General features: G+C 41.0%; 1 protein-coding gene across 1 annotated transcript in view; it reads right to left on the reverse strand.

Moving 5' to 3' along the window:
• Positions 1-19,165, reverse strand: part of LOC132770622 (phospholipid scramblase 1-like) — a 23,251-nt gene extending 4,086 nt beyond the window's left edge. Inside the window, exons 1-8 of the mRNA XM_060767764.2 lie at positions 19,000-19,165; positions 12,790-12,822; positions 11,016-11,210; positions 7,133-7,281; positions 5,328-5,370; positions 4,436-4,662; positions 2,943-3,104; positions 1,579-1,737 (exon numbers count right to left, since the gene is read on the reverse strand). Of these exons, the coding sequence (XP_060623747.2) occupies positions 1,579-1,737; positions 2,943-3,104; positions 4,436-4,662; positions 5,328-5,370; positions 7,133-7,281; positions 11,016-11,210; positions 12,790-12,796 (942 nt within the window). The 5' untranslated portion in view covers positions 12,797-12,822; positions 19,000-19,165. The remainder of the gene's footprint in view (positions 1-1,578; positions 1,738-2,942; positions 3,105-4,435; positions 4,663-5,327; positions 5,371-7,132; positions 7,282-11,015; positions 11,211-12,789; positions 12,823-18,999) is intronic.
• Between the last annotated feature and the right edge of the window lie 3,624 nt (positions 19,166-22,789).

Consider the following 22,789-nt stretch of genomic DNA (forward strand, 5'->3'; position numbering starts at 1 on the left):
TGGAGGTGTCTATGGACAACGCTGGGTCTTCGGCTTAGAAATGGAGATGAGCACCACACCCCAGTCAGACATGACTGGACTTAATGTCAGGGGACAATCTTTACTAAATAAATAATAACCAGATTTGAAAAGGTAGATACAATGGTTAAACATGGAAGGTTCCATATAATGAATGATTCTGTATCTGTGGGATGACAGAAGTAGAGGATATTACACATGTACTGTTTAGTTGTATTTTGTACAAGAAAGAGAGAAATCAACACCTCGGACCATTGATTACACAGATATGGGGATCACTGGGATCCCCATATCAAAACTACATTCTTAATGGCTGGCCAGAATGCTAAGATAACACACCAAATGGCATCATAAAGCAACACAGCTGAGAACTGCGTATCTGGAGGCACTGGGGTAAACTGTAGGGGTGAAGCAGATATTTGAACTGGATTGGGATTCTGTAATAGCTGGTCTATTTTAACCTTTGTTTTCATTTTTAACTTTTGTGGTGTGAAGTTTTACCTTAGCATTTTAATGATGATATTTTTAATTACCCTTTAACTTAATCAAGTTTTAATGTATGTTAGGTCACTATTACGGGAGTCTTAAGATAATGATTACTGTCTATTTGTGTACTTTTTCTTTTTGTCTTAAATGTTGATATGGTCAGTGGACTAATCAATAAACTTTGCTAAAAAAAAGTCTGCTTTTAGGATTTTTTTGAGATATATTCAAACCATGGGTGGTTAAATCTGAGGAGGCAGAAACCATGGATATGAACAGCCAAATGTAAAAATGCTCCCCAAAGAAGAAGACGAAGAATAGTAATAGTAATAATAACTTTATTTTGATGTCCTGCCACCATCTCCTGGAAGGGACTTGGAACAGCTGATAAGCAGGATCAAGCCCAACACAACATAGTTTACGAACTAAAAACACATTTAAAAAATAATAAACTTATAACAACAATCTAATTAAACAAATAAAAAAACATCAGAGTAAAAAACAACATTAAAAAGCAGTGGCAGGAAGACCAGAATCTATGTCACATTCCTAACACTAGATTGTGCAAGTGACAATGCCAGGATTCATCTCCAACGAGGCCCTGCTCTCGGTCCCGCCTCCTTTGCAGGCACAACTGGTGGGGATGAGACAGGGCCTTCTCAGTGGTGGCCTCTCAGCTGTGGAAATCACTCCCCAGTGACATTAGATCAGCCCCCTACCTCCTGGCCTTCAGAAGGAAGGTGAAAATGTGACTTTGAGATCAAGCCTTTGGAGAATAATTGTAGTGCACTAACAGATATGGAATACGTGCAATGAATTGTAGAATGGCCTCGGATTATGATTGAGGATGGCGTGATTTTAATAGTGATTGTAATGTTTAAATGTTTTAATATGTATTAATTTTAATTTTCAATTTAAATGTTTATTTTAATTGTATATTTGTTTTTAAGACATTGAATGGTTTTCTATATGTAAACTGCTTTGAGTCCCCTTCGGGGTTGAGAAAGGTGGGGTGTAAACAGGGTAAATAAATAAATAATTGTGCCACCAGTAAAGTCTATGCATCATTAGACTTACCACAAGGATTGATGCTCCAAGTATTAGGGCTTTCATTTTAACATCAAGATCCAATGGGAACTCGATTTCAAAGTTGCTGGCTGATGTAGCCATCTCCCTTGCATAGCCAGTCCACTGCTTAGTAATCCTTCCAATTGGTTTCTCATCTTGTGTATTCACCTATTTTTTTGAGAAATAATAAAAGATCAGATCTCATAGGCATAGTGTGTACACTAAATGAGGAATTCCTTAAGTTCTGTCCCTAGAAATTCAAGAAAGGTTCAAGGCTATCTAATATCATTGAGTGCTTCTGCTGCCAGTCAGTGTTGATAATGTCAGGATTTGATAAAATATGGAAGAACATACAGATGATAAATTGCTGAGTCAGGATGACAAAGCAAGTATCTGATGTAACCAGAAATGTGTGTATGCATCAGGTATTGAATAATGAAACCATGAATGTATCATTGCATCATGTGGATATATATAAAAATAGGACCGACACCATGTATTGATTGATGATCCTCCTGGACGGTGTTTGTCTGTGCATGCTGGAGAGAAGAGATCTGCATAAAGAAACTTGCTGTGGAAAAGGAGATGAGAAAGAGAGTGCACTAGTATATAGCTGTTTGTGTCTGCACTGCTGAATTTCAATATAAAAGCCTTTCTAATTTGGAATGAGATTTGCTATCTGCTGTGTTTGCTGTTCTTTCAGGTTCTTCCTGAACACCTAGAGAACTTAGAGACTGGGTATAAAGCTTCCTTGCACTCTGCACATGCATCAGAGCCTGACAGATAATACTAAGATAATAGAACCGACCATGTCGATTCAACATATAGGAACTTCCTGTGTATACAACTATTGCTCAAATGTCAAACATACCTTTAAAAGTCAGAGTTTTGGAGCCAGCAAATCCTTAGCAGTTACTCTACCAGTGACAATGCTAACATCTGTGACTTAAAAGCTGAAGGAGCATGTTAACCATGACAATGAGGGTAGCACTAGACTATTTACTATTTAAAAATGTTTAAGAGCCTCTCCTGATCATAGAAACACGACACAATGCCCCCCTCTTTGGGAGCAGGTCTTATTATACAGGTTTCTGGAAAACATAAATGGCAGCAGGGGCAAGAAGATACCTAAGAGAAGAATTCGCTTTTGCTTACATCGACATGAACATACTTCTAGCAGTTGCATTGTACACAAGTCCCTACAATTTTATATATATCTTTCCTGATATCATTTTGGATAGCAAATTTAGACAGAAAGGGAATCTACAAAACACACATGTATGCAGATATATATTATGTTACATACGATATATCTTAAAATATCTAGCTAATAAACAATAAAGTACAACTTTAAAAAAATAGAATTATCTCACCTCAAAATCAATATCTTTGAAACAGCTGCATGGAGCACAAGGACCTGCCATTTTAAGTACATTTTCCCTGGCCTCATTTTGGAGAGCAAATCTAGGCAGACATGGATGCCAATTCTGCTTAATGTATCCAATGACTGTGCCGAGAGGGGCTTGAACTTCCAGCTTTAAAATAAACCATATAATTAGCACAATTACTTTGACAAGGTACACAAATAGGGATAAAGGAATTCACAAAATTGTATTGTAAAGATGAAAACATCTGAAAGGATCTGATCTGCCCTGTGGGTCCAGCAACTAAGTTAGGAAGGATGGGCTACATGTTGCAATAACACACACAAACAGCACAATAGTGTATTGTGCGTTGAATGCAATATTCCTGCTTCTTGGCATGGCCCATGAGATCTCTTCCAACTCTATGATTCTATTATTCTATGAGCAAGACCTATTATGTGGATCTCCTGCCACCTGAGAATGAAACTAGGCCAATCAGCCCTAAGCAGCCTACACTACCAAATTCCCACATGGGACTCCGCAAGTGGATCTAATGGTCTTCCAATTCTACTTTTCCCCCAAGTTGGGCCTGGTCTCATGCATAATTACAAAAAAAAGATTTAATGGTTTTGGAACATGTCATACTGATCCACACACACACAAACATATCCTACATAACAGTAAATAGGAGGGTGAGATGGGAAAGGTTGGAGCCTGAAAAAGACTCCAACAGCATAATTTCTTACTCCTTGAGTGGAGTTGAATAAAAACCTCAGGAACATTAAGAGGGACCACCCCCATCAACTAAGCTGCCATCCCATTGGAGGCAATTTTGCACCATACAAAGAAGCCCAAAACAGCTGACCAGACTTTCAAGATAACGCTACCAGGACCTGAATATGAATGCTCACGTCTCCAAACCCAGACTGCAATGTCTCAGTGACTCTGGGAACTCTTTTTTATTGATGGTGAGTCTGGAATCATAAAAATATTTCCTACTCTGAAATAAGGAAAATATAAAATAATCTAAAATATATCTCCCTTATCCATGGATTTGGTATCAGTGGTTTCACACTCTCACACTCCAAAAAATATTGCCACTGCCTAAGTATAATCAAAATATACCATTTGCTATCCATGGTTTCAGACAATTGGAGTACATGAAATAAAATTCAGGGGAGTACAGAGTTAACACAGGCTTCAAATTCAAGGACTCCTTAGCAAGAAGTCATGACATTTAAATTCTATGAAAAGGGTTGTGCAAATACAGCCATAAACTTTCATTGTATGACAAAGAAGGGAGAGTGTCTTACTATAATAGGTTCCAAACTACTTCTATGGCCAGAAGACTCTAGCAACAAAAACTATCTCAATAGTAATACTGACAACCAAGTTTTTATATATTGACAGAAAGTATTCCTCAGAAAGTATTCATTATCTTAAAAACAACTACTACTTCTTTAGATAAAACAAGCAAAGGATATCAGAGACAAGCTTTATACCTCCTGCAAGCAGCAAATACAAGGGAAGCAGCAAATGGAACACTTGCAGTCTCTTGACAACTGCATTACTGGTTGGTTTGAACCATCAAGGAACTTTATGACGAATGACCGCAATGACCCATGGCAGTTCAGAGTGTAGTCATCATTTTCTTCAACTGCCAAGTACATCCACTGCCCCATAGAGTTTTTGACTTCATATCGGTTGCAGGTTTCAAGGCGACTTATTACTGAAGAGGAAGATAGTTACATACAACCAGCTAGTTCTTCAAAATGCTTCTCATCAATGCTAATAATGTCAACTCAGATCAGAACTTCAAGCTTTAATCCCTAATCTGCCACTATTAATATTATGTAGGAGTATTCAACTTCACCTTTAAAGATTGTGAAATACTCTATGTTTTCAATGGTATATGAAAACATATAGTTGTGTAAATGCCTACAGCATTATCTGCATTTTGAAGAACCCAGTTCATTGACCAGATAGCATAATCATTCAATATTTCTCTAACCAACACAACTATTTAGCATATATATAACAGGGAAGCAGAACAAATGCATACATTTTCTAGACATCATTTTTATAATAAAGTCTAACATTTGTATGGGCCTATGAGCCACATACAGCCGGCCCTCCACATTAGCAGGTTTAACTTTTGTGGATTTGATTATTCCCTGATGAAAACACATGCTTTAGGAATCTATAGATCTTCCAGTATGACACTATGGTCAACCTCCACCAAACCTAGACATTTCTAGAGAGATTTTCTCTGTCAAAAATATAGTGGGGTTTTTTTTCATGTCCCCCCCCCCCCACTTTCATAGGGTCATGCATTCCTAACCCCAATGACTATGCAGGAAAGGAATATAGCATATAAAATATGAAGATACATACTTTCCAAAAGCTCAATCTGCTGTTGAACGGATATCCGATCAATCTGTTACAACAATAATAAAAATAATTTTAGATGCTAAAACTGAAACAAATAATTACATTTAGATAATTATTTAATGTTTTGTGGTTCAATATTTTTTCATAATGCACATGAACTAGAATAGTCTAGAAATTGTATTCTTAACTAGATTTTACACTGGAATGCTACTGCCAGAAAAGTAGGTAAATGTCAGTGCCACGTAACTCATTATAACATAGTAGGGAATCCTCCAATTATTCTTGAACTGCAATTCCCATCAACACTTGCCAACATAGCCAAAGATTATGAACCACTGGAATTATGGCAAGAAAATCCTGTGATAGTTCAACTTAAGAGTTGCTATAGATCAGAAATGACTTAAAGCGAAGTTTCTCAAACTATGCTCCTCCAGGTGTTTTGAACTTTTGAACTTTTTGAACTCTCAGAAATCCCAGCTAGCTTGCCAGCTGTTAAGAATTGTGGGAGCTGAAGTCCAAAACATCTGGAGGAACACAGTTTGAGAAACACCGATTTAAAGACATACTGACAACAACAACAAAGTATCTGCAGGTTCCATTAAACAGACTGTCTGAATACATTATAATTTGTTGTTCTTATGTAGCTTTGGGTCTAAAGATCAGATTTTCTTGACAAGAGTTATTCAAAAGAGGCTTGGTGCTTCCTTTCTTGTATACTGAGTGTGACTTGCCCAAGACTATCCAATAGGCTTGCCAGACCATGGTCCCAAGTCTCCACTCTTCATTAATTATCTTCAGGGCAGAAGATGAGGGTGATAATTTTCCAGTTTTGAGGGTTTCCACTCCAGGTGAAAGGACAATTTAGCTGTTAGAGTTACAATACTTAATTTATTTGTTGTTGTAATAGACTCTCCAGGAAGTCTAGGTTTGTACTCAGCTTCTTCCTTCTCCCATGGTCACTGTGGTGCCAGGTCTTGGGTCTGCCTTCCTGTTGCTGTTGTATGCCTTGGGCAACCCTAAAGTGACCCTATCTTGATTTTTTCTAAGGTACAGGTGCTTGACTCACCTAAGGTCATCCAGTGGGTTCTCACTACACCATGTTGGCTCTTTGTCTTCCTATCCCTACTAAACATTCTGGAATGGGCAAGAAACAATAATTCCTTCTCTTTATATAAAAACATCTGTCTTAATTTCCGAACACAAAATTACGTTCCCTCCCCCACTCTCTGGTTGAATGACAAGCAAACTTCTATGAATTGGGACTTGAACCTTGGGATCCTAAAGTCTTTGTAGAATACTCAAACTGCCACACTGGCTCTAATAGTGTTTACCATTAAGAAAACCATGTTATACTAAAAAAGGAGAGCATATCAAATAATCTGATAACCCATTATCTATGTTATTTCATTAAGTCTGTAGCCAAAAAGTTATTCTATTCATCATTTTTCAGTGAGAGCTTCAGGAACCAACAAAGATATAAACATTTACATGACCACAGTTGGTTCATGGGAGGTAACTTCTTTGCTGTTTCCACTGCTAAAATATCGTCTTGATTTTTATGTTGAGCCTATACACACGTTGTTGTGGTTGTGGTTAATAGCTGTCAAGTCAACTTACAGCAATCCCACGAACAAGAGACATCCAAGTCACACTTTCATCAGTAGCCTTGCTCAGGTCTTACAAACTTGGGGAAAAGTCTCACTGCATTCAATATAACTTTATTCTGATTAGATTTGTATAGAGTTACACTGCATATTCTTTCTATATTTCTTTATCCAAGAAGAAAAAGACATGAAAAAAGAAGATACCTGAGTTAAATATTCCAAGCCAGGAGGGCATTTGGGAGGTATAGGTGGAGTTGGCATCCAAGTTATAGCTGGAGCAACAGTAGGCTGATTTTGATATGGAATGGCTCCATATGCTACTGGGGGACCTCGGAAAGGTGTATTGCTTTGTGCTATCCAGAGGAGAAGGAGAAGGGGAGAGAGAGAACACATAACAAATGTGAGGAAGTGATTCTGATATATATGACCAAAGAATCATTACTGAACACAGCTCACTGGGAGTCTTATTAAGGTCTGTTTTATAGCTTAAGGTCAACACTTCACCATGTATCTCTACCCTGTCACTTCACTGTAAGCTTTAGATAAGAACATATAAAGTACTGCACTGATACAATCTAGAGCAACTATTCCCCACACTGAAAAAAATGGCTGGGGATAAGAAAAACTTTTTTTGCAGGAAGAAACACTGAACAGCAAGGATGAGACACCTGAATAGTAATTTCATGTCTTCCAGGGATTCCATGTCATCCTTACAACAAATCTATAAGGATATTCAGTACTCTTATTTCCACAGAGTGCAGATGGGAAGAATAAAGCTGAAAGGTACTTGTTGAAAGCCTTCCAAATTCCTGATGTGTAGCTCAGAGTCAATAACTGTACTACTTCATCTTTATAAGGAATGAAGTGTCATTTCAGTATGCAAAGGGATCTTGCAGCACTTTAGAGACTAAGAAAGAGACTAAATAAACTCAATCTACTTCCTCAGATGCATTTAGAAAAGTGTATGATACCAACTTCATTCTATCAGTTAGCCTCTAAAGTGCTGCCAAATCTCTTTGCATATTGAATACAAAGATGTTTTTGAATTCACTATTCTTCTGTTACAGAACAGGAAGTAAAAGTGATCAGAAGAGCCAAATTAATGTTAGATGATATTCTTATGAAGCAGGGGGCAGAGTCTAGTGGCTTCCATCAGAAGAATGGTCTCAATCTTTACTTGTGACTTCAATCCCAAATACTTGCTCTCAAAGACTGGAAAGCCCTCCAGAGATGATTTCCAAGAGGTGCTCCATTTTAGAGTCTAGGCTTATGTCTTATACTGGTAAAGAATTTAGCATTTTACATAACACTATCTTAATCACCTACCTTACACACACACACCCATATATATCAAATATAATATATTTAGATTATAATATATTCAAATTAGAATATGCTAAATGTCTAACAGTAACCCATGGAGGAAACCATACTTTTCCACAGCCATCTCCATATATTAATTTATATTTCTAAAGTGCAGACATTATAGTACAGTGCAGTAACCTACAGCCTATCAACCTACAGCCTATCATATATTATCACTTATGGTACTTATATCCAGGTTTTAAGAATACACCATTCATTTTCTTAAATTTTGTTGTTCTGATTGGTTCATAATGAAGAAACATAGTTGAAGGACTATGCTGTCAAATGTCCATGTGGTATACTTTGGTTTCAGTTTTGTTTAACTACAACATGTCTATAAAAACTATATGCTTTAGTGGCAATTTGAGCAACATTAAAGAACAGACAATTGTGTGAGATTATGGAATCTACAGTTCAACAATATCTTGAGGACAAGGGTTGTCTATCTTTGGTTTAGGTAATGAGGATTTTGCTTTTAGAATATGGATTTACTTAATGTGTATTTAAGCAAGCTAGCATTTTTCAGTTTCATTCATGTATTTCTAGAACTGTTGCAAGGTTGATATCGGGCTTGAAGAGTTGACCGGATAAAATGTAACATAAATGTTTTACATGTACATATAGAAAGAAGCCCCTTTTCTGAACATTTGTGCACATTATTTCTGTATTTCAAACTACCCCATTAAATTTGCAGAAGATTTAAAGCAAATGCAGAAAAGGAGAAACAATAGGCCCATTTCAGCCTACACACACACTCACACAGACAACCACACAAACATTTACAAAGTTCTAGTACTTAAAGAAAGGCTGAAAGTTCCACTAGGGGGCATATACGTAGAACTATAGCTCAGAAAACCCTGCAAAAATAAAGTAATGGATTTTATTCTGTTATGCAGCAGATGTGTATGTTATAAAAACATGAGCTACTGTTTGTACAAAATCTATATAAATAAAAATGTAATGTTCATTTGGGGGATTAACATAACTCAAAAACCACTGGACTAATTGATACCACATTTGGACACAGTACACGTATCAGGCCAACGAGTGACCAACATTCATAAAAAGACTGAAAAACACAGCAAAAGTTACTTAAAAGCAAAAAAAACCCCTACATTACAATGCATGCACAAAACCACACACACACACACATGCAAACACACATATAAACAAATATATACACACATATACACACATGAAGCACATATACACAGACTGAGCTACAGCAACGCGTGGCAGGGGATGGCTAGTCACTCATAAAAAGACTGACAAACACAGCAGAAGAGACTTAAAAAGCCAAAAAACAAAAATTATAATGCTTGTACAAAACCACATATAATATATACACACACACACACACACACATGCATGCATGCATGCACACAAAACGTATATAAACAGACTGGGGCCACAGCAATGCATGGCAGGGGGTGGCTAGGGTGAAATAAATGTTGTGGAAATGAAATAAATGTTACTGGAAATTTCTGTTTATCAGTCCCAGATAGGCTTGAGCACGGATCTGTTTTTAGCTGTTTCCTTCAGCCAATCTGGCTTCTTCAGTTCATTTGGGTGCCCATAACGGCAAGGCCCAGCCATCATGGATTCCCGTTCATAACAGGATCATATGGCAGCCAAACTCAGCTCCTCCTCCCCTATTTTCCTTTATTTTCTTGATTCTTTTTATTTAGTGGGACTGACTGGGAGTTGGGGACATGCAGGACAGGTGGGTGAGGTGCACGTGTGCATTTGGGGGCTTGTAAGAGTCACCCTTTTAACTTTTTTCTCCTTTCCTTCTTCTCCTTCAAATGCTTCTAAATGATAGTAATAATTATTAATCCCTGCAAACAAAAAGGAAACCCTCATTATTTGAAAACTATTATCTTCTAGTTACCTCTCCTCTAGTGTAGAAAGTAGAAACAGCTTTAAGGAAGCATTAAACCCGAAGCAGAAATCAGAAAGGAGATTGAAGCCTGCAGTAGAGAAAAGGGAGTGGTTTTTAAAGGAAGCTCAGGGAGGACAGCTCCAGGTTGTTGCTCTTCCTTCCCTGGTCTTTCTTACAATGCCTTGGAAAGCTGTGTGGCACGTTGCAGGAAAAGAAAGTGTGCACGCCTGCAGCACCTCTCCTCTAAAATAGAAAAAACTTTAAGAAATATTAAACCCGGTCATCAGAAGAGAAAGGATTGCAGAAAGAGTGGTATCTTAACTCTGATGCTTTTAATCCAGGTCTTAATGAAGGATATGGAAGAGGAGTCTGTGGGAATTCCCTCCATAATGGGCTGGATAGGAAAATTCCTTAACCCTGTTGCTGATACCCAGGCTCCCTCGAAGGAAAAAAGGAAAGGCTCCCAGGAAGGGTGCTTCTTTAACCTTGTTGCTGATACCCAGACCCTCTTGAAGTGAAAAAGGAAAGGCTCCTAAGAAGGGTGCTTCCTTAACCACATTGCTGAAACCCAGGCTCCCTTGAAGGGAAAAAAGGAAAGGGTCCCAGGAATGGAAAGCCTTGTAAGTTCCCCATTGCCACCAATGTAACTGTATTTTTTGGCTATGGACTGAAAACAGCTATCTGGCTACCCATCCATTTTTAGGGTCCACTGGTATCCAGCCTGCAGGAATGAACTGAGGCTCAGCCAAAATGCACAAGCCTAGTCCCAGATCCTCATAAATCTGTGCTTCTCTTATTAAATTAGAAATCCTACATATCCCCCTCCTTCCAACTGCCTACCTGGAATAGCAGATCCTGATATATATGAAGTTACATTAGATGAATACAGTGGAAATCCTGGTTGGTTTGTGGGAGTTGGATACGATGATGCCGGTTCTGAATATGGTGGAAATCCCTGTTGGTTAGGGGGAGCTGGATATGGTGGCGCTGGTCCTGAATATGCTGGAGGTGGTGGTTCAGGTGCAGATTTGTTGGCTGAAAGAATAGAAGAATGATGTATTATCCTTAAACATCAGGTGTCCCCTTAAGGTTAGATAAAACATTTGCCATAACTAGAATAGACCCACTGAAATGAATGGAACTCAAAAGTCATTCTGTGCATATGGGGATGTTCTGAGTTATGTGGATAGCCATTTTCAATGTAGATGTATACCACCAAATCTTAATTCTGTGCTACTTGATCAGTTAAAAGAGTTTAGCATTAGTGACACTGGAATTAACACATATTTCATACATTTAGCTCACTGATCAGAAGTATTAAAAAGGGAGTCCAGACAAGCCATTGATTTTAATTCTAGGAGATGATTTCACACTGTTCCTCTTTCTACTACGTTACAAATACTATGAGTAACAAACTAGGGAAGTCCAACTTGGCGACACACCAATTTGAGATTATGTTAACTGTAGCCCAAGGCAACTGGAGATTACTGGGTTAGGCAAATGTATAATTCCTGGTATAATGCAATCCTGCTCATGTCTATTTTAATGGGAGTACTACTGAGTTTGATGGTGCGAATCTAAGATAAGGGTGCATAGCACTGTAGTGTTAGGATATAAATAAATGGATAGAAAAATAGCAATAAAAAGAAAGCAAAGGGTAAGCAGGCTAATTGATTGAAGGACCCTATTGGACAGGGACCTGGGACATCTGTCACCAAGAAAAATTGTCTTAGTATGTGTCACTCTATTAAGTCGATCTCTACAATTTTGTGATGTTCAGATGGGTTTTATCATACTGTGCCAGGAACTGGGAAAGTGTAGCTTTTCATATGCCGCTGGACCACAGCTTCAGAGGGTTCTAACCATTGACTGTGCCCTCGAGCAATAATGGAAATCATACTCTTAACACCATCAGGAGAGACACAGATATATATAACTGCTGCTTCTACAGGGAAGACTAAAGGAACTACTGCTGCTCCTTGTTGTTGTTGTTGATGCCTTCAAGTCATTTCTGTCTGGTGAGCTTTAGGAGAGTCTATCATGGGGTTTTCTGAGGCTAGGAGGGTGTGACTCATCCAAGGTTTCTATGACTAAGTGAAGAATTAAACATTTTCTCCAGAATCCAATGCTCAAATTGTTGCAGTCATGTTGACTCTTGAGACTAAAGCTAAGCATCTTTTTGGGTTGTTGTAGGTTTTTCGGGCTATATGGCCATGTTCTAGAAGCATTCCTTCCTGACGTTTCACCTGCATCTTATGGCAAGCATCCTCAAGAGGCTGTGAGGTCCATGTTCTAGAAGCATTCTCTCCTGACATTTCACCTGCATCTATGGCAAGCATCCTCAGAGGTTGTGAGGACCTCACAACCTCTGAGGATGCTTGCCATAGATGCAGGCAAAACGTCAGGAGAGAATGCTTCTAGAACATAGCCATGTAGCCCGAAAAACCTACAACAACCCAATTATTCCAGCCATGAAAGCCTTCGACAATAAGCACCTTTTTGTTTCAGACGAACAATAGAGCCAAAGTAAGTTGGACAAGCAAGAAATCCTTTACCGATGATCTCTGGGGAAACAATGTATACAACTGATACAGAAAAATATAATGTTACTCACAATCCATTTTCTTTGTCTTATTTTCTCTTGTTTCTGAAATAAAAATAAAAAATATGTATTTATTTATTCATCTAGTCCAGTTAACCAGGGGTTTTGGTCTACAGCTCCCAGAAATCCCAGCAAGTTTACCAGCTGTCAGGATTTCTGGGAATTGAAGGCCAAAACATCTGGGGACTCACAGGTTGAAAACCACTGATCTATATTAATGTAAACATCAGTTACAAAACATGTTTACCAACGTGGTGAACAGTACAGAAGTACAATAAAATGCAGTATAAAACAGTGGAGCCCCCGGTGGTGCAGTGGGTTAAACCCCTGTGCCGGCAGGACTGAAGACCGACAGGTCGCAGGTTCGAATCTGGGGAGAGGCAGATGAGCTCCCTCTATCAGCTTCAGCTCCTCATGTGGGGACATGAGAGAAGCCTCCCACAAGGAAGGTAAAACATCAAATAATCCGGGCGTCCCCTGGGCAATGTCCTTGCAGACGGCCAATTCTCTCACACCAGAAGCGACCTGCAGTTTCTCAGGTCGCTCCTGACACGACAAAAAAAGTATAAAACAGTAAAAAAAAACTACATATAAAAGAGGAACCAGCAATATATTGAGCAACAACAATAATATGTTATAAACTGGATTATAAATATGTGCCTAAAATACCAAATTTGGGTACACACCTTAATTTTAGTTACATCTTCTAGTGTTTTTCTAGTTAAGTTCAGGGAGCTTGTGGAACAAGAAAAGGATATCCCAACAAGCTAAGTAGATAAGTGGCAAAGAAAAAAATGAGGTAAATATAGTCTTCAGACATTAAAGATCTTGTGTTCCAGTACTGAAATCTTAAACTTTGTTTATTAGAATATATGTTACAATATGGTCATGTTTTCTGTGAATGATCCCAAATTTTTCCATCTCCTCTATGAAGTCTCTGACAAAAAGTTTAAAAAGTTGGAATTGTCAGAGCACGTAACTGTTTGTTTGCTAAACTTCCCTCTGAAGATTTTATTCCACTGGTTGTATTGAATTTGCAGCCCATCAGAGGGCCAATGACATTTTAATCTGCACACAAAAGGACTACATCCAGGGTACTCCTGTTTCTGAATTGCATGTCACCAACATGGAGTGATTTGCTTTTGAAACATGTGTTCCCAGAGGTTCCAAGGCACTTTGGTCCATTATTGTAAATCAAACAAATGTGTTTGATTCAGTACAGTACAGTATCACATGCATCTCCCTTGCAAAGAAGCCAAGGTTTGATTTTAAAGCAGACAAGCCAAGGGACATCTTGTTTCTGAGAACAAAAATTTGAAAAATTGGACTATTACCATTATACTTTGAGAAACATGCCTTTTTTAAGAAGTCCATTAAGATAAAGTGGTTGAAAACAACGGTACTGACCATCATTCTACACTGGTGGCTCAGAAAAGGGACATAAAATATATTGTCTGTATTTGGTAGAAGATGTAGCACTGACTGAACTGTAGCCATTGAGCCTGACATTGCCAGACTCAGGCTCCTTCCAGACAGCTGAATAAAATCCCACATTTTCTGCTTTGAACTGGAATATATGGCAGTGTGGACTCAGATAACCCAGTTCAAAGCAGATTTCCCACCTTGATATTCTGGGTTATATGGCTGTGTGGAAGGGCCCCCAGGTCAAAGCAGATATTGTAGGATTTTCTGCCTTGATATTTCATTATATGGCTGTCTGGAAGGCCCCTGGGTCCCCTTCTGCACTGCTATACAAAATCCAGATTATCTGCTTTGAACTGGATTATATGGCAGTGTAAACTCATATAATCCAGTTCAAAGCAGATAATGTGGATTATCTGATTTGATGATCTGTATTATATGGCAGTGTAGAAGGGGCTCTAGGGACTACAAAAACAACCATTTATGAGAACAAGCCTCTGAATTTGGGGTCCTTCTACACTGCCATATAATCCAGATTATCAAAACAGATAATCTACATTATCTGCTTTAAAGTGAATTATATGGTCTATACTGCCATATAATTCAGTTCAAAGCAGATAATTGGGATTTTATATGGCAGTGTAGAAGTCGCCCGAGAAGCATAAACATTATACCGGAACCAAGTGTGAAGTATCATTTCACCAGTTTATTTCCATGTAATTGAAATAAATGTTCCTGTAAATAGAGGGAAGGGGGTGTTAGCATTTTCATTGACTGTGTTTAATTGAATGCTCACTTTTGCAACTCTCTTGCCACCCACATCAAAAAATTTCACTGTTTGGCATTTTTCAACAATAGAAGCAGAAACTGGTAAGTGATATGACAGACAACAAGAAGAGGAGAAAGAGGCCTCTTTTACACTGCCATCTAAAATCCAGATCATCTGCTTTGATTGTCTGCTTTGATAATCTGGATTGTATGGCAGTGTAGAAGGGGCCAGAGAAAACAGGAGCAGGAACAGTGCATTGCTAACTTCATGGCTGTCAGGAAGTGTCTGTTCAAGCGTAAGTCAACAAAGCTGCCCATCCACTCTATGACAGTTTGGAAGTGAATTACTGGAGGCCAATAAGGGCCATCTGGACAAAGGGGGGGGGGGGGGGGGAGAGAGAAACCTGGGAGATGCTGCATGTTCTGTGGGAATGGAATGTAACTGTTAGGATAGATAAGAAAGAGGGGTTATGGGGTGGATAGGTGAAATACCACAGCTTTGGCGGGAAACAGACCTAGCTTTTACTTTGCTTTTGGTGAGATCGAATAATAAATGTTTGTCCAAAGAACCTTCCTTGTAAACTTGTTTTTATTCTAAAATCTGCCAAGAGCTGAAAATGGCAACGTTGTTATTGACTGCTATCATGTTGGCTTCCCAGATCCAGTTGTTGTTTTAATTCAGATAATTATTTAGATACATTGCAGATTGTGAAAAGAGGCATTTACACCGTAGAACAGGCATGGGCAAACTTGGGCCCTTCAGGTGTTTTGGATTTCAACTGCACAATTCCTAACAGCCTACTGGTTATTCAGAATACCTGGAGGGCCCAAGTTTGCCCATGCCTGCTGTAGAATGAATGCCTTTTGGAAAAGGCTGTAGCCAAGGGGTGGGAGGGGTTCAACCACCCCCCCCCCCTGAAATTTTTACTCATGGATTTTAACTGGTTAACCAAATCCCCATGCTAAGTCTACGAGAAGCAAAAATTAAATGAGTCCCTCCAGAACTGCAAGCACCATCTCAAGCAAATTTTGACAATTTATTCACACTGTCATTACTTGCAACAATAGCCAATATAGTGGAAGCAACCAAGTTGGCCCACCCATAACTGGTAGGAAATGCCTAAGGCATTGGAGGGTTGATGTGAAGGCCCTCATGAAGAGACCAGACTTGGTGGGGGTGGTTGATAGGCTGCTCTGCCCCCTGCTGTGCTCTTTGTTTCAGCATGAGGTAGAAGGCAAGTTTCTAATGGGGAATTAGACCTTTCCCTCTTTCTCCCTCTTTTCCAAATAGTAGGGTTTCCATTATTTTTCTTCATGCCAGGAGCGACTTGAGAAACTGCAAGTCACTTCTGGTGTGAGAGAATTGGCTGTCTGCAATGATGTTGTCCAGGGGACACTCAGATATTTTGATGTTTTACCATACTTGTGGGAGGCTTCTCTCATGTCCCTGCATGGGGAGCTGGAACTGACAGAAGGAGCTGGAACTGACAGAAGGAACCCCTAAGGGGGCATGAGAGGGGTTTCAGAGGGGTCGCCAAAGATCATAAGAAAATACATATTTCTGATGGTCTTAGGAACCCGTTTGGCAGAGAAGGTTGAAGATCTCTCCAGTGTCCTTCTCTTTCTTTTTGGTGTTGATGAACTGCAACTCTCAGAATTCAAAAACAGTTCCCCCCCACAACCCCACCAGTATTCAATGTTGGCCATGTAGGTAGTGTGCCAAGTTTGGTGCAGGGTTCAGAGTGCTCTTTGATTGTAGGTGAACTATTAATCCCAGCAACTACAACTGCCAAATGTCAAGGTCTATTTTCCTTAAACTCCACCAGTGTTCACATTTGGGCATATTGAGTATTTGTGCCAAGTTTGGTCCAGATCCAAACTTGGCACAAATACTCAATATTTGAGCCAAAACTCAAGATCAATGCCCACCAAACCCGTCTGTTGGTCATTGGCATTCTGGGAGCCAAGTTTGGTTTAATTCCATCACTGGTGAAGTTCAGAATGCTCTTTGATTGTAGGTGAACTATAAATCCCAGCAACTGGAACTCCCAAATTACAAAAGCATCCCCCCAATTTCATCAGCATTCAAATTTGGCCGTATTGGGTATTTGTACCAAATTTGGTCCAGGGAATGAAAATACATCCTGCATATCAGAAATTAACATGACAATTCATAACAGTAGCAAAATCACAGTTATGAAGCAGCAACAAAAATAATGTTATGGTTGCGGGGTCACCACAACATGATGAACTGTATTACAGGGTTGCGGTATCAGGAAGCCCTGAGTCACCTCAAGGCTAAGAGGGGCAGTAAATAAATATAGCAAATAAGGTTGAGAACCGCTGGTTTAGGGCTTTACTGTATAGGCTAAAGCCAGCACTTTGACTGTGCTTGGTAGCAGATTGGTAGAATGCCTTCTGGCGCCAGTTCAACTGCTCCATATTATGGAGTACCATAACATTTTCACTACCTTGGCAGCCACCTCTCCACAAGAGTCAAAATTGACACTGAAATACAACATCACCTGAGCTCCAGAAGTGCAGCATTTTTCTAAATGAAGCAAAGAGTGTTTGAGCACTGGGACATCCACAGGGATACCAAGGTGCTTGTTTATAAAGCCATTGTCCTCCAAACCCTGCTATACATCTATGAAACGTGAACTGTCTACACACATCAAACACAACTCCTGGAACAATTCTATCAGTGCTGCCTTTAAAAAATCCTGCAACTCTCTTGGGAAGACAGGCAGAAAATGTGCTGGAAGAAGCAAAGACCACCAGCACTGAAGCAATGCTCTTCTGCCATCAACTTCGTTGGACAGGCCACACTATCTGAATGCCTGATCACTGTCTCCCATAGCAGTTACTCTACTCTGAACTCAAGAACAGGAAACAGGATGTTGGTGGATAGGGAAAGAGATTTAAAGATGGGTTTAAAGCCAACCTCAAAAACGGTGGCATTGACACCAAGATGTGGGAAACCCTGCCTCTTGAGCACTCTAACTGGAGGTCAGCTGTGACCAGCAGTGCTGCAGAACTCGAAGAGGCACAAATGGAGGGCAAAAGGATGAAACGTGCCAAGAGAAAGGCACATCAAGCCAATATTGACCAGGAGCGCCTTCCATCTGGAAACTGATGTCCTCACTGTGGGAGAACATGCAGATCAAGAATAGTGCTCCACAGCGACCTACGGACCCGCTGCCAGAACACCATATCTGGAAGACAATCATCCTTGAGCTATGAGGGATTGCCTAAGTAAGTAAAGTACTATGGAATCATAGGTCATGTAGTTTTACAAGGCCTTTCCTCTACTCTGACATAGGGAGCGCCTGCATCAACAAACTACAGTTACCAGGACCCTGCTGCATCAAGCCAAGGCATGGACAGTGGTGTCAAATTGCATACATTCTCCAGGGTCTCTCCTTCCCACCAGGCGGGGTCTACAACCCTTTTAATCCAGGAAAGAAACACAAGTGGAGGTGGAGGGGCAGGGGAGTGATGTTAACCCTATATTGGCAGCTTTTCTTCCTTGTCCTGTCTGGAGCGACTTGAGAAACTGTAAGTCGCTTCTGGTCTGAGAGAACTGGCCGTCTACAAGGAGGTTACCCAGGAGATGCTCGGATGTTTTGATGTTTTTACCATCCTTGTAGGAGGCTTCTCTCATCTCCCCGCATGAGGAGCTGGAGCTGATAGAGGGAGCTCATCCGCGCTCTCCCCGAATTCGAACCTGCGACCTGTTGGTCTTCAGTCCTGCTGGCACAGGAGTCTAACCCACTGCGCCACCGGGGGCTCCACGGTGGCAGTAATGCCCCGATTGAGTAGCTTCCCTCGGGGAAACTAGCTAGAAAGAAATTTAGGAACAAACCCACTGGAGAGGTTTCCTGAGGAGTCATAGTAGGATCCGAGAGTGGGAGAAGGCCCAAAGGGGCAGCCAGCCAGCCCAGCCCCTGGCCAGGAAAGAACACACCGCCATCCCAATGTTGCTTTAAAACCTCCAGAGGAGGGCCCGCCCCCCTGCCAAACAACTCTCACCGTCAAGAAGCTCTTCCTAATGTCCAATTCTCCCAGTTGTAGTTTGCCCGTTCCCTCCCCGGAGTCGGAAAGAAGCACCTTCGCAGCCCCCAAGGCTCGCCTTGCATGCTCAGCCTCCCTTCGGGCGGGGGATAAGGAGCCTCCCTGGCGAAGGGCGGGGAATGCAGAGCCTCCCAGGCGAAGGGCGGCGGGCGAGGGCAAGAGGCGGGGTGCGAAGGCAGCACGAAAGAGGCCTGGAGGGAGAGAGAGAAGCCGGAGGCGCCCCTCCACGACCTGGGAGCCTCGCACAAGGCTTTCCCCGGATCCCTTCCCCGCTTTCCTTCATGCTTTCCCTTTTCCCAAACAACCACGGAAAAAACCCACAACGTGAAACAGAAACAGAGGGCTGGAGATTTCCAAGCTTTGGAAACACCACCGTCGCAGTTGAAGTCTCGCCTCGGAGTTTTTGTTCGATGGAACCCAGCGGTTGTTTTGCAAGGCTGCATCGCAGAATGAACGCAGACAGTGCTGTAGTTTTGCAAGCCCTTTGGCCTTCTCTGCCCAAGGGGGCATTACTGGTGTGCCATTAAAGCACAACACCCACCATTCTGGTGGCGCCAAACTGCAGTGTTCTGTAGCGTCGAATTTCGCACAGGGGTGAAATCCCACCCAGAAAATAACTTTGGAGGAAACAGGCTGGGTTCCCAAGTTATAATGAAGAAGAAAGGGGTCACCAAAGACACATATTTCTGATGGCCTTAGGAATACCTTAGACTGTAGTTTGGGTTCACAGTGCTCTCTGGATGTAGGTGAACTACAACTCTCCTAAATCATAGTCAATTCCCCCAAATCCCTCCCGTATTAGCCCCCCCCCCCGAAATTCTCATGGTGGTCTGCGAAAAGGCCTTACTGGTGCATTATTTAAAGTTATGTTTATTCATATCATGATCTGATCACCCTACTCAATATATCCCATATGCATGGGGGTATTGGGGTAATGATACAAAAGGTTTGCTAGGCTAGACCCTCTTTCACTCAGACTCAGCCCCCCCCCCAAAAAAAACTCAGCCCCCCCCGAACCCCCCCCTGAAAATTTTTTAGCCCCCCCCCCCCCCCCGAAACGAAATCCTGGCTACGGGCCTGCTCATGGGGTCTCTGTGTGGGAAGTTTGACCCGATTCAGCATGTAGCCGGGGGGGGGGGGGGCTTGAGGGACTTCACCCCCCCCCCCCCGAAATTCTCATGGTGGTTCGCGAAAAAGCCTTACTGGTGCATTATTTAAACTGTTATGTTTATTCATATCATGATCTGATCACCATACCCAATATATCCCATATGCATGGGGGTATTGGGGTAATGATACAAAAGGTTTGCTAGGGTAGACCCTCTTTCACTCAGACTCAGCCCCCCCTGAAACTCAGCCCCCCCCGATACCCCCCCTGAATTTTTTTAGCCCCCCCCCCCCCCCGAAATGAAATCCTGGCTACGGGCCTGACCCAATTCTACCTTTGGTGGGGTATAGAATGCTCTTTGATTGTAGGTGAACTATAAATCCCAGCAACTACGACTCCCAAATGTCAAGGTCTATTTTTCCCAAACTCCACCAGTGTCTACATTTGGACATATTGAGTATTTGTGTCTAGTTTGGTCCAGATCTATCATTGTTTGACTCCACAGTGCTCTCTGGATATAGGTGAACCACAACTCCCAAACTCAAGGTCAATGCTCACCAAACCCTTCCAGTATTTTCTGTTGGTCATGGGAGTTCTGTGTGTCAAGTTTGGTTCAATTCCATCATTGGTGGAGTTCAGAATGCTCTTTGATTGTAGGTGAACTAGAAGTCCCAGCAACAACAACTCCCAAATGATAAAATCAATCCCTCCCAAGCCCACCAGTATTCAAATTTGGGCGTATTGAAGATTTGTGCTAAATTTGGCCCAGTGAATGAAACTACATCCTGCATATCAGATATTTACATTACGATTCATAACAATAGCAAAATTATAGTTATGAAGTAGCAATGAAAATAATTTTATGTTTGGGGGTCACCACAACATAAGGGGTCGTGGCATTAGGAAGGTTGAGAACCACTGCAATATGTGAATAGAGTTCCTGTCTAGAGACTTCCAATGGGACACAATTGTTTCCTGTAGCAACTTTGAAATTTGTCAACTTTAGTTTCTGTAGACTGGTGGTTCCCAACCTTATTATTATTATTATTATTGTTTGGCCAGGGACCACTTGACCAGGGAACACTCTCCAACATTAGTACCAAAAGGGTTGGGCTACTTTAGATTCAATATGGTTATTTGGAGTGTTGATTCAGAAAATTGCATTGGATAGACCACATCAGAACACATGCCATCCAGTAGTCGCCATCTGCTCAGCCACAGAAAACCATACTTAATAATACAGAGCTGATGTGGTAGTAGCAATCTTTCGTGGGTAGTCAGCCTCCCCCCTCCTGACATTCCCGTTGTCTTGGCAGACCATATTTTTGTTCTTGCTGACCACTGGTGGTACATGGACCACAGGTTGGGAACCACTCCTGTAGATTGAAGTCTACTTCATCAGATGCATAGTATGATGCATTTGATGAAGTAGACCTAAGACATTGAAAGCTTTTACTACCAACATCTTTCAGTGAGACTTTTCCATACAGATCCAGACTACACTGCTACTTTGTTTTAGTACTCATGTATCTTTAGACTATATTTTTCTTTGTATTTTGTTGTTGCTTCACTGTGTTTCTGATCGATACATTATTATTGGTAATATTGACTCCTTGAGTAACATTTGTTGTTGAGACAAGATAAGACAGGCTTGCTTTTGCACACGTGCATTTCTAGTGATGTCGGATCTTGACATTTGGGTAACAGCAACATGTTGTATGCAAAGCTGCCTTTGAAAGTATTTGGAAATTTCCATTCCTCCAAAGAGATGCAATCAGATTGTTCACTGAGGCTGATACAACTCCTTTGTTACAGCAGCTCCACTTTTAGTCATCTATTTCCAGGCACATTTCAAAGTTCTGGTAACCAATAAGTTCTTGGGCCCAATTCAAAATGCAGGTTGGCCCTAAACGGTTCGGGTCCTGTTTATCGTTGAAAGTGTATCTCCCTCTATGAACCAGCATGAGCGCTAAGATCTGCTTGGGAGGCCCTTCTCTCACTCCCACCTCCTTTGCAAGCATGGTTGGTGGGGATGAGTGAGAGGGCCTTCTCGGTGGTGGCTCCCTAGCTCTGGAACTCTCTCACCAGGAAGATTAGATTAGCCCCACTTTGTCCACCTTTCAGAAAAACCTGAAGACTTGGATGTCCCAACGTGCCTTCGAATAATGGTTCAGCTACTGATCAAGTCTGCCCAGCCCTCATCTTTTGATAGCATCTGCAGCACTTTATTCCCAGCCCTTGACCTTACAGTTTACATTGCATTAGCCCTGTCCTACCATATTAGTCTCATATCTGCACATGCCTACTTTTCTCATCTATTAGTTGTTTGTTGTTTGGTTGTGTTTTATGATGTCTTAGATGTTATTGATTTTATTGTTTTAATACAGTTGATTGTGATATGTTTTAATTGTATTATTTTGTAACCTTGTTTATGGAACCCCCAGTGGCGCAGTGGGTTAAACCACTGAGCTGCTAAATTTGTTGACCGAAAGGTCGCAGGTTTGAATCCGGGAAGTGATGTGAGCTTCCGCTGTCAGCCCCAGCTTCTACCAACCTTGCAGTTTGAAAACATGCAAATAGGTATTGCTCCGGGAGGAAGATAATGGCACCCATGTAGTCGTGCTGGCCACATGACCTTGG

Source organism: Anolis sagrei, chromosome 3 (assembly GCF_037176765.1).
Source record: "Anolis sagrei isolate rAnoSag1 chromosome 3, rAnoSag1.mat, whole genome shotgun sequence".
Classification (NCBI taxonomy): Eukaryota; Metazoa; Chordata; class Lepidosauria; order Squamata; family Dactyloidae; genus Anolis; species Anolis sagrei.